Below are 13500 nucleotides of genomic sequence, written 5' to 3'. Positions count from 1 at the left end.
TAAATTCAATTTCTTACAACTTTTTGATATAAGGTTGATAACTTGTTCAAATTTTTACATCAAGTTAACTAACCCTTATTTTCTAATTTTTCATTATCACTTAAGGTCATATCTTGGAATACTATGATCATGCACATACTCTAAAATTTTATTATAAAAATATTATTTAAAAGACAAATTTGAAAATACATTAAAAATAAAACAAAATTTTAAAAATCAAAATACATTTATAGTGTTAGATTTTTTTCTTCATTTCTTAGTGTTGTCATGAGGGTTGATAGACCACATACACAGTGGAATGAGAACACACAACCATGTGGGATATGTGGTTGCCACAACCCACGTGGCATGTGGTTCCCATGACTTGCATGGGCTTAAATGTATATTTTTATTTTTATTTTTACACACACACACACACACACACACACATATGTATGTATGTATATGTTTGTGTATATGTCTGTATACATACATACATACATACACACATACATACATACATACATAGATACATACATACAATTTATATTTTCTTTTATAATTTTAGAAATTATTACAAATAAATGTAAGGTATATATACAATATATATATTTCCTAAAACTTAGAAATAGAAAAATGAGGAAGTATAGAGAGTTATATATCAAAAAAATTCTCTTGTTGCCTCAAGTACAATAGTGAATCTATTTTTTGATTTTGAACCTTTTGCAAAAGTCAATTTTAAATGCAAGCCTTCAACTTACAAGCTCAAAAACTCAAGCAAAGCACTAAAAAATACATTAGATGGTTAGTAAAAACCTGTGAAGTGGGTCCCACTGGCCATGCTAAAATGTAGTATGTGGAATATAAATAAGAGAACAAGCATTTAAGCAATTAAAGTTTATTCCTACATCATCATATATACCTCAAATGATATGGAGACATGTGCAAATATAAATAAATGAAATAATACTTAATCTATTTCAACATAAAACATGCAAACCTCCAAAATGATAAAGTATTGATGATGTCATTGTTGAGGAATATGGTTTCTCATAATCCTTCAACATATCAATGTGTCAAAGATTCTCGTTGACTGAGGAAGAGAGCTCTCAATTGAGAGGATTTTAAGAGCAATAGATGGTTGGGAATCAAGGTTGGATGAAGGGATAGGATTACACAAGATCAATGATGTGAGTGCCAAGTGGATTTAAGGTTTGAGCATTCAAAGCGTGGGAGTTTCTTAGACATGTGTGAGAAACCTTTGATAATTATTGGTCAATGTGAAGAGGGTGAGAGGATAAGGGTTGAGTTCCCATATAGAGGGGCACAAAGATGTTAGAGTGTGTAAGAGTCAGCGTAAGATTCACATATGATTAGTATAAGAGCTACATGTAACTTTGGTGTTTTAATCCATTGATTAGGGAGTGATTAAGATTAATTAGTTGGGAAGTGGATTGGTTTGAGTTAGAAGGATGGGCTAGATTAGGGAAGTGAGTATAGGTAAGGGTTAAAGTTAGGAGCTAGGGGCTAAAATATAATTAAATGCACCATTTAATTTCAAGTGGGAGAAAAGAGATTAATTAAGTATACAAAGTCATTTACTTAATTAAATGAAGGGTTAAGGTGAAAGTGGATGGGGGGAAATAAGAAATGTTTGTTTACTTAATTAGGATTAATTGTTTTTTTTTTTGGAAATGGGATAGGATAATTTAATTAATTGAATAACTATAAATTTATAGTTGATTAGGGATAAAGGTTGAGATAAATGATTAAATAAATAATGAATATTCATTTAATTTGCTAGGATAAGGGCAATGGATTGACTTTGGTGCCTACAAGGAGTTACACACTTTGGTAGTTATCTATATAAATAAATGTATAATTACCCAAATGTTCATCAATAGTGGATTATCTTCCTTCTAAAATCCCTTTCGAAAGTGCTCAAAATAAAAATAATAATCCATGTTCCATGTGCAGAAGATAATGTATAGCACAAGAGATGTCTTATATTGCACAAGCAAAGAAGTTACATATGAAAATGAGTATGGTAGAGACTTTATTAGGGTATATATATATAAATGAGTTGAATGGTATGAAATGTTCAGGTTTAGAGCTCTAATCTAAAAATGACTGTTCCAACGATCTGTGAATCAAAAATTGGAAGTAGAAAGGGAACATATACATGTTGTGCACCTATGATTGAAATTTGTAAATGGATTGAAGTTGTAAGTCCTTCCACTTCATTTTTGATAGCTGTGTGTTTTCAAAATTTAGAAAATCAAAATGTTTTTTCCAACTTATTGTTTAATCTTTTCGAAGAAAAGTTTTTTTCAAATTTCAGATTGTCAATGATCTTTCCTGCTACTTCTAAAGGTTCTTTTGATTTTTTTTTAGTAAAAAATACCTCTAAATATTGTATTCCTTTATCAAATTGATTAAGCACCTTGTGTTCCTATTATATTCCCAATATATTACATCAAATTTTTGAGATATTATATCCCCTAATATGAATGCATTGTATATGATATTGGCTAAGCTAGGAAGGACCTTGTGGTCCCTAATTTAGGCCTTATGTTTAGAAACTCTTCCAGTTGATCAAGAACCCTCAAGAAAACATAGATCATCCTATTATGGCTCTGGTTTCAATTACAAGTGCACTAAATAATTCTACTTCCATTTGTGTACATTATCTAAAGTTCACACTTTCTAGATTTAACAAAAATATCTATTTCAACCTAGATCTCAATCACCTAGATTATCAAATCAATCAATCCAATTATTTAACAATAAATGAATAGATTCTCTAAGAGTGTGCTAATGATTTGAGTCTCTTGAGAAAAGTATAACTAATTTCTTAGCTTGCACGCATAAGCTCGTGAGTCATATTGCTCAACCTTACAATTAGATATAAACTCCTATTCTTCGTAGCATTCCAAATCCTACCTTTATGAATTATGTTGCACATTTCTTGCATTTAGTAAAATTATTTCAATGGTAGTAATTTTTTCATATGCACTTTTCTTTGAAACTTTTACTTACACTGAGCTAAAAATAATTACTTTGCATGTTCATAAAATTGAGATGTTAGAAGAGAGATGGCTTACAAGATAAATGGATTCCTATGTTGAGATTATTATATGAAAGAGGACTTAGTAAACATATATTTCGAAGTCATGTTTCTAAATTCTCTAGATATAATCCAAGGGGTTTAACTTAATTGGTTGAAGCGACAAGTTCTCATTGTGGAGACCCTAGTTCAAATCCTAAGAGGGACATCTTTGTGGAATTCTAAGTTGTGACTCTTGGTCTTCTATTGGTTGTATTTGACTCATTGCAAAAGGTGGATTCTAAGTTGTGCCTCGTGGTCTTCCAAATGTTGTTTCTAGTATGGTTGCTCGAAAGGAGCTTGAATAAGCTTGTAATTATCATGTTGGTGCTTGAATGAGCATAAGATTTGTAAACAATTTCAGTATTAAAAAAACTCTCTAGATATATGAAATAAGATTTAGTAGTCATGCATTTTAAGTTCGCATTTTAAAAATTTCTCAATGATAAGTTAAATTTCTAAAAGATTAATTAGCAAATTTTCATAAGTGAATTGAAGAGTTTAAAACTATTGTTTAGGGTTCAAATATAAAGATATAACCATGTCAATTGTATCTCTACTAAATTATCCATAAATACCGCACATGCCTTATGCATCATCATATGATAAGTTGATTATTTAATCTAACTATCAAAAATACCTTTTTAAAGTACAATTGTTTATGCTTAATTTTACAAAGATTTAAATCAAACATTCTTTACTATCTAACACTTAAATAATTATTAAATCATCTCAAAACAATTATCTAATTTTCTAATCCTAAAATATGATAAGTTGAAATATATATTACCATATCATAAGCATAATCATCTAATATATTGTTGTTAATCTAATTTTAATAAACTAAATTTATTTTTTAATACAAAATTACAACTGCTAGTCTTTAATTTTAAAAATATTTACCTGTACAATTATTAAATCTTTTCACAACAATGATCTAATTCTCTATCTTAAAAAGTGGTAAATTAAAATATATATTATCACTTGTCTTGTGCATCATCATATGGTAAGTTGTTTCTTTAAATCTAATTCTAATAAAAGACATTTAGTTTTTAATAAAAAAATGCAACTACTAATTCTTACTATTACAAAGATTAAAAATATACATTCGTTTCTATCCAACACTTAAACAATTGTTAAATCCTCTGAAAACACTATCCAATTCTCTATCCTAGATAAATTTCCTTTTAAAATAATTGCCCCTAAACTTCAACTTTTATCTTATAGCTTTGAGAAAGTATCTTGGCCCTTTAAGTCAATGAAAGAGAATTGACCGTTGGAATGCCACACCGAAGGCTAGATAAGCAAAGAGCGATCCTTTCCTTTTTGAAAACCTTTTTCTTTTTTAAGTCGCTGTCCGTTAAGAATGTTCCAATGCCACCATATTGTCATTTGAAAAGTTCAAAGTTGGTGGAGGAATTCAATTTCTTTACAATTTGAAAGTTTGTTGGTATTCTCCAGGTGAAGAGAATTTTAATAATATTGAATCAATGTGAAATACTAAATATGGGCAGTATTTTATAGCTGTCTTCAATGGAGAATTGCAAAGCATATTGGCTACGTCTTTCAATGACGAATAGCAAAAGGAATTTTGATCCTAATTTTGGAAACCAGGTCAGATTCTCACCGCACAAAGTTTAAAACAATGGAGAAGAATTATATATTAAATAAATGGTACATAAGTTAATAATAACTTTATTTATTTATTATTATATATATTCTTTCAATTTTAATTGATTAGTTTTAAAATCTATAAATCTCTCTCAGCTTCAAATTATGTTCCACTAAGTCTATGTAAGATATAACAATTAATCTTCTTTTTTTTTTTGATGGAGGTCATCTACAAACAAGTTTTTGGTACCCGATACGGGCCCACGCATGTCTGAAACCTCTTTGGCTAAGAGCCAAAGACTTAAGAGCATCCATGCTGCAACCAGGGCACGATCCCGACCTCATCCCTTATGATATCTTCAGACCTTGCACTCAGCAAGACTTGATCCCTAGTGAGCTCTTTGTGAGCCATTGAACTTCACCAGTAGACCAAGGGCCCATTGACTATAAAAATTTATCTTTACTTGATAAAAATATTTTCTTTCATATAATTTTTGGAGTTATTCTTATGAAAAGTTATTTAAGTCTTTGGCGTCTGTAATTTTCCTTGTCCTCCTATGAGAGCTCAATTCTTGAACTTGTATAGTTGAATGATTATTATTTATTTATTGGAGCACTTTCCGTAAGGAGAGGAAATAAAAAGAATTTAAGTTTAAATTCATTTTCATCAATCATGTTCTTTCTTGTGCAAGGTATTTAAGCTTAGTCAAACATTTTTTTTGTGCAGGGATCTTTCAGATAATAGGCTCACAATTTATCGTTGCCTTGTTGTATTGTAGGCTCTTGCCTATCTACTCATACATTTAAATCTTTATTTTCTTTTTCAGTCTTACTAGTTTGAATGTGAATGTAGATCTAATCAGCACTGCTCTGTTTACATATTTTTCTTATACTCTTTGTTTGCATGCACCCACAGGGCATTTGGAGGTACCTAATTATTAGAATCCAGTGAGTCCATGAGTTTTTGGTCTAATTCCTAACACACGTTTCAAACTATATCCCATCTCCACCATTTCCACTATCAAGTGTCTTCTCTAACCATTAACCATTCTCATCCATTAACCAACAGCCAATTGGCTGATGCAATGAAAAAAGTTGAGAATCCTTCAACAAGTTTACCATATGTGTCTTCTCCAGCAGAGAATGACATTATAGTTTCCTTGATCAATGGATATCATATATATGAAATTCAGGCTTAGAAACAGGCATGGTTCAGTACCCATTCCTTTTCTACAAAAATTGGGATTCCATGTGACTTCTACCACATAAAATGACATGTTAGTTTCTTCTGATCAACAAGGATCATATACATTTGAAATTCGAGCTTAGTCAAGTGTGTGGTTTATTTCCCATATCTTCTTGTAATTATATTTCAATTAGACCTATTAGATTTCCACAATCCATAAAAAAAATATTAGCTTGTTTTTTAGGTTCCAATGTGTAAGTATGTTTATCATCAACGTTTTGGATCACACTCCGTGATCCATCATAAGAATGGAAGAAAGATGCCAGAGAAGAAAAGAGAAAAATATCCTTTAAATGTCAAGCTAAAAACAATAGAACCCAGAAAACAAGCTAATATTTTATTTAAATGTAAGAGCCTTATTTGGAAATAGGCAAATCTATCCAGTATCCTTCATCCCCTACTAAATTTCCCCATTGCCGCGACTTTGTTTTTTCATATGCACAAACATGTAAAGTGAATGAGCAATTACCTGGCCCAGGTGTACAACAACATATGCCAGTGCAAGGACAGGTTGATTGAACTTATTTCAGTCAAAAAAATTCCACAATAACCTCTTTTCTTTACCAACAAGAAAAAAAAAAAAAAACAATGACACTCCCACTTTTACAATAAGTAGGTCCACCAACAAAGATCATTGGCAGATACTTGTAACGAGATGAAATGGGTCCCAGAGCTCAAAGTCTTGATGTTTATTTTTATGACATTTTTGTATATTTTTCTTTTCTCGTTTACCATATTCTGATGGTGCATCTTTAAATGATCTGAAATATCAATGAATAAGTATTTGCACTGATCCAGAAACTTGAAAAATATACTGCGATGATTGCAGGAATTAAACAATAGTAAATTAGCACAATAAAACGATGTCTGTCAACCGAACATAAAGAGTTGTTTCAAATGCGTACCCTATTGTTATTCGTCTAGCTTTGTTAGATTGACGATGACTCGAGTTTTGCGTAACAGAATTAAAATATATCTCCAAAGAGGTGGAAATTATGATATCGAATTGTATTGTATTTTAATATTCTATTTGGTAAATTTTTTAGTTCGTGCCTTGGTGCATGTTTCGTTGGAATTAGTTTTGTCTCTGGCATACCAGAGTAGCTATCAAATGGTTTGCATGATTAGAATGTACTGTATTAGGGACTACATTCTCATTTAAAAAGAATTTTCAACAATTAAAGGTATTGAAAAGTATCACGTTATTTAATCAGGAAGAAAAGATTTCAAAAGCAGAAAGTTATAGGATCAGAAACTTGTTATTTTATATGGATAGATTTGTTGAAATCAAGTTGTTAATTATTTATTTAATGGTTACTTTGGGTTTCTTACTTTAAGGAGATTTGCTAAGAAAATATAATCAATCAAGAAAGAAGCCAATATAGAACTGCAATCTGTGAACAAAAGTTGCAAATAAACTTTGTGAATAGCATTAATTTATCAATGAGAAACTGCTACAACTAACATTTCTCTTTCTTGGTACTTTATGTTTTCAATATAATGAATTCCACCCAAGAATGGCATAGCATTATGGACCAAAACAATCCTTCCAGAGCTGTAAGAAATGGTAAATTAATATGGATGTCCTTGGAAGGGAAACCAGCTGTTTCTTTTTTTTTTTCACTAGCAGTTATAACTTGTCCCTGAAAGCTAAAATAATTGACACAAACTGTTGTAAACAAAATTGTTGTTTGAAAATACTCAATTGTTTCCAAATAAGTTAAATATACTTTAACAGAGATGTTGTATGTTTGCATCATAGGTTTTAGTTCTAGTTTTAACACATATTCTTCAATAGATTCAGTTGCATCTTATAAAATTGCAAATTCCTTTCTGTGACAACATTTATAAAATGTACCAGAGATAATTATTGTAAAATATAGGAAAATGTGAGTACCACAAGCATAGAATGAAGATTCGTATTTCTAGAATTACACTTTCTTCAAGTCATACAGTATTATGTATGTTAGCTGTATACTTCTACAGCAATTTCTTTCACATCTTGATCATTATTATAAATAAGGGGAGAAAATGATATTTGATAACATTTGGATTGAAGATTACACAACTCGAACACATTTGAACTTGATTACATTTCCCAGTACAGATTTGCAAACTATGAACAGACTTGAGCCTTATACATTCTGCTCTTATTCAGTTGAGTGCAGTACGATATATAATAATTAAATTAAGGCCTTATGCACATATGGGACTGAACCTACAGATTGTTGTTTTGTAAAGCTATTCCCGCAGACTTTATGAACTTGAGAATGCACAAGAGATGGTAAAGGATCCAAAATGGTGATCACTCACTGGGACAAGGACACCTCAAATTCCTTTGCCACGGTATAGAATAGAACTATAGAGGACTAAGTTTTACTATAAAATTCCAACACTCACCATGAACTTGGTCCCCTGTACTGAATATGCTCCAGCATCAAACAGGAAAAATACCTCACAGAAAGTCGAGAAAGAAAGGGAAGGAAAAATAATATGGGAAAAGTTGCAATGCAGATAATGATACGTTTTCTGCACTTTTAAGCACCATCCCAGAGGTCCTATATTAAGGGCACCATGGGATTGCCACTCATATTATTCTCGTCAGTGAAAACATCAATTACCTTTTAGTAAAGGCAAACCTGCACAAGGACAAGTTACACGTCAAATTGTGTCTTCACCCAGTTATTTTAGATTAGAGTTCCTAAGGCTCATTATCCATAACAAATAGGCTAGCTTTTTTATCTGCTACGAAGATGTCCACAGTTTTTTTGCTTTTACCATTCTAACAGATGTAAAGCACAAATATATCTAACATTTTGTCATTTTCTAAAAGTTGATATTAAACTAGCAGAAAGTGATTTCCATAATTGCTAGTTCACTGAATTCATTTTTGTCATGGACAAGATAAGAAAGCAGGAGAGTATCACACAAGAACCAAATATGGAGTAAGGAATTAAAAATGACATCCCTGGGAAATAGTCCCATTACATGCAGCAAGCATAGGCAATGATTAAGTGAAATGTCGCAGGAATTTTAATGGGCAAAAAGGATGTGTTTCCTCTCAGATTGGACAGATTGTGGACACATTGATGGCATACTTGTTAATAAAGCAATGTGTGCATAAAACAATTCAAGCGAGACAAGACTAGTTAGTAATCTGCATCTGGTGGCCATTAATTGGCCCCATATAGCTTATATTACCAGAAATGGAATTCAAAGCTGCACCTCAGCAAGCCACTTAATTTGTTTTATTAGTTCATTTATGCAAAATGAATTCTATGGAAAGGTACAGACCAAACTGAGTGACACAAGACATGAAAAAGGGCATCAGTTCTTGTGCTGAAAGAAAATCCATGTGCTAGTTGACCCATAAGAGCATTTTAAAAAGAAGACGAAAATGCTCTCTGAATTTGTTTAGTTTCAAGAAGCAAAGACTGAAGAATTCCCTACAGTTTAGCACCGGTGTGCATGTGTGAAATTTACTAGTTTAAGAACAGACATGACCACTCCTATACAATTTTAAAATGGCGTGTAAACATACACAACTGCTATTTTTTTTAAGCTTTAAGAACTCCAGATTCATTTTACAAGTCATGGAACAATAGTTAACATTTTTCTTTGCAAAGAAGAAGCTTTAAGTTAATATTATTCTTCAATATGGGCTATCATTTGTAACCTTTATTGATCTATACCTTGTGAAACTTGAATTAGGTGGCATATTGTTGCTACTTTCTGAGGCTGTTATTAATCTTTAATAGGTTTGTCTGATGCAAACTTTACAGCATTTCAAAAAGGAAAGCTGAACTATCAAGAATCTACCATCTGTACACTGCTATTAACGTCGGGTTTGCCTAGTACCATCTACAACTAGATTATGATAGATCAAATGGAGGATTACCAATAACTTAATTTCACCTTTAAGACAAATGTTATTAACAGCTTCTATTTATTAATTGGGAATACAATATAATTATGATCTCAGCTTCCAATATATGAGTTTTTATAAGTTCAAACAGACCATAGTAACACTCGAGTTCAATTACATATACAGAATCTATCCATACCGCTTCTGTTTCGTCTTCTTCCAGGCAATCATTGGCCTTTGCATTGGTTCTTCCTGTGATCTCGGTCTTTGGTACAAACCTTCCTCTGAACCGTGGTTGATTGTCAGCTAAACTTTTTCGGCATGCATACTGTCAAATTTACATTTAAAATATTAGCGAAGTGCATGACGAGAAAATCTGAGTAGGAAACATTGAAAGTGTGTTGAACAAATGACATGCCAAGTTGAAGTTGCTGTTTTACCTTAATCTTTTTGCCGAAATTCCTATTGCTACGCTTCTTCCTATACCTGTGGAGCCGTTCCTTTCGTTCTTCCATAGTGTATTGGCCAATCTTAAATTCCCCATCTTCAGAAATTGAGCTAGTGGATTCCAGTGGTCTAGGAGATCCTTGGACTGACTGCATGGAACCAAAGCAACTCCTTAGAATGTTTCAAACAACCACCATAAAGCTAATGCAAAAGATGCCCATGCGACCCAGCATGCATAAGATGATATATATGGCAGTATCTGTTGCATGAGCTGGTACAAGTACACAAATTTTACAATCAAGTTCCATTTGGTAAATTGAAAAGATGCACCAACTCTGCTACAATTTCTAGAGACTAAACTATCTTGCATCAAGAATAAATGGCTCTAAAAAATACTTGGAGAATAGGGTACAGCCTATAGTCTATCTTAAGAGTCTTGAACAATCGATGCAAGGACTCCAAAACTACTACTAAAATGCAACGGTTCCATGGTAGGAATTTATGCTTCATTTATTTTCCTTAAGACCAAGATAAATATCGCTGCCTGGTGGACTTTCTCAGGGAATCAGAAACTACATTAACAGGAAAAACATTAATCAGATTAAATTAATAATTCAATAACAAGCATACCATGCAAATCTAATTTTAGCACACGCCATTTTGTTTACCTTGATGTCTCCTGTACTGTGGACACGCCTCATTGGCATAGATGTAGGCCTCATACCCATTCCTTGAAAATCTAAGAATTGAGGGTTTGATTTGCCTTCCATTATTGGGTAATGACCAGGAGAAGACTGAGGATACTGAAAAGTCCGATTAACTCGAGGATAGGCACATAACTGACCCAGCTCGTGGCTGCTCGAGCTTCTCTGCATCTTAGGTACATTCTGCATGTATGTCGCCATTGGAGAATATGGATTCCCAGATACAAGAGCTTCCTCCCAGCTTGACATTGTATGGTCAATGGAATCACTTGCTCTCTTTGTTGCAGGACAAGTATTGAGGCTTTTAGAGACAAGCACGTCTTTTGAATTTAAAGCTTCTCTCGTCTCTGAATCCTGAGTTGCAAAATCAGAGGAAGTCCGCATGGGCATAGCAACAGTAGAAGACAAATTCCCAGCTGCAAAAGTTTCCTCTGAGTCCACGGCCGGGTGACTGACGGTGTTTCCGATTTTCATTGATCCAGGAGGAAAACTAGGGCTTGGATACACGGATGCAAGTTTGCTAATATATAAATCTATATTTGTCACCTCAGTTGAAAAACCTGACGAACTCTGCATGGGTGTAGTAGCAATTAAAGAAGATGTGTTCCCAGCTAATAGATTTTCCTCGGAGCCTAATATCGGGCAACTGATGGAGTTGTTAATTTGGACTGATCTAGAACGAAAACCAGGGCTTTGACAGATGGATAAATCATTTAGATTCACAAAACCTTCTACAATATTTTTCACATCCGTAGACAAATCGGGGAAACTCGGCATTTTAGTGGAAATTAAAGAAGACGAATTCCCAGTTGCAAGAGGTTCCCCTGAAGCTAATACGGACTGACTGCTGGGATTGTCGGTTTCCATTGATCCAGAAAGAAAATCAGGGCTTTGACAGATTAATACGGGTTTGGAATTCAATAAATCTTCAATGGCGTTTGCTTCTTCGGTGGAAAAATTGATTAGATTACTTGCAGGGCTGCTCAATTGGGCAGGAACAATATGAGGGGTATCTGGGCTAGTCTCGGCCATGGACCTTCCCAAATCTTGATAAAACATCAGCTCATCATCCAAGTTAACGCCCTGCATGAGAGCAATCTCGTCCGTCACCAAATCTTCGGTTTGAGCACAACCTTCATTGGAGATATCTGCTGAGATGGGAGCCTTGAACAGGTCACTCTCCTCGAAATCCATTTGTGTCATGCTTGCGACATCCACAAACTGCCCCTGCATATGACGATTATCTTAGCCAGGCTCAATAACCAAAACACCGAATAATACAATCAAGCAAAGCTACCTTTCCGTCGAATGATTTTGGCACTCAAATATAAAAAGTTGAAACCCACAGACAGTTAAGTGTGAAAAGAATCCACACGCCAATTTTGATCAGTCAGATATCCTAGTTAAACCCAAGTACAAAATTTATGTGGGCGAAGAATATCAGGCTATTCTCATTACAAAACAGACCAGAATTGATTAAACAAGAAATTGTAGATAAAACCTATAGCATGCCAAACGGGATTTATTGTCAAAACGTGCATGCCAAAAATGACCAAACAAGTTTTCATGTTAAACCCAACAAGCTAAAATTGATCATAGATGCTTTCAAGTTGAATCTTGAGCTTGTATCCATTATTGATCAAACATGTTTCTTTTCTCGGATGAAGCAGAGCAAACGAAGCTGGGTGTTTTTTAACCAAACAAAGAAATCCCCAAATGTAAACTGAGCTACAAAGGTACCCACCAAACCAAATGGGCATCAGGGACAAAACCAAAAATAGAAGTAATAATGAAACTTTTAAATTCTACAACTAGGGCAAAACCCCACAAGAAAAACCCATATTTTCAGTAGCATCAGATAACCCACAAGCAACAAGAGTTGAAGCGAATGCCATCACAAATTGGAGAGGCCGAATTTTCGAAACCCAGAAAAACCCTTACAAAACCCTAATACTCACAGGACTCATATTCCCTTTGCTATCCTCCTGCAGATTGTTTCGCTCCTGAATGTGATCTAAGGAGTAAGGAAACAGACAATCTGCCTCCGAAAACATTTGCTGTGTGAAAATGTTCAAAAACTTCATCAGTTCTTCTTGATGACGATGTTCTTGCGATTGTTCTTGTGGGATTGCATGCGCTACTTATACTAGAAATTCCCCGTCTCTACTTTATTATTAGCCGCTGCAATCATAAAACTTGGAGCAAGAAAAAGACGGAAAATTTTCCATTTCCCACAGAGACATTTCGAAAATCGATCGAATCTGGATGGTGACCATGAGTACGAGCATAAAATTTTAAATGTAGTCCAGCTATACTCAACGCAATGTTCTACACCCATCCACATTGTCAATTTCCTGCACAAAACCGAGTAAATTTCCCGACTGAAAATACAAACCCATCTCAATCCATACGAACTTTCCGGTTGTCGACGTGGCACGTGGCTCGCACACGCCTCTGCCAGCGTGGACGCCCACGTCAGCTATGATAAAATCTCAAACCCATTCTCGTCCATGAGTTTTGTTACATACGGAGGGTAATGTTA

The 13500-nt window shown here is 33.7% G+C and overlaps 1 protein-coding gene across 1 annotated transcript; it reads right to left on the bottom strand.

Moving 5' to 3' along the window:
• Nucleotides 1–7951: 7951 nt before the first annotated feature.
• LOC149568723 (uncharacterized) lies at nt 7952–13073 on the bottom strand. The gene is made up of 5 exons (XM_089821601.1): nt 12917–13073; nt 10923–12185; nt 10248–10403; nt 10007–10135; nt 7952–8581 (listed from the first exon to the last, which is right to left on the bottom strand). Exons 1-5 carry the CDS (start codon nt 13040–13042, stop codon nt 8567–8569), a joined length of 1689 nt encoding a protein of 562 aa, XP_089677727.1. The 5' UTR covers nt 13043–13073; the 3' UTR covers nt 7952–8566.
• Between the last annotated feature and the right edge of the window lie 427 nt (nt 13074–13500).

This window comes from Cupressus sempervirens, chromosome 3 (assembly GCF_028749045.1).
Source record: "Cupressus sempervirens isolate cs-2001-9-10 chromosome 3, ASM2874904v1, whole genome shotgun sequence".
NCBI lineage: Eukaryota > Viridiplantae > Streptophyta > Pinopsida > Cupressales > Cupressaceae > Cupressus > Cupressus sempervirens.
This window is presented reverse-complemented; position numbering and strand designations above follow the sequence as displayed.

Excerpts from the sequence above, each read along its gene's own strand:
- LOC149568723 (XM_089821601.1), bottom strand. The coding sequence starts at position 13,042 with ATGAAGTTTTTGAACATTTTCACACAGCAAATGTTTTCGGAGGCAGAT. Across the intron at positions 10,404-10,922 it reads ACAGTACAGGAGACATCAAG|TCAGTCCAAGGATCTCCTAG; the intron begins GTAAACAAAATG and ends GGTTCCATGCAG. Across the intron at positions 10,136-10,247 it reads ATTTCGGCAAAAAGATTAAG|TATGCATGCCGAAAAAGTTT; the intron begins GTAAAACAGCAA and ends TAAATTTGACAG.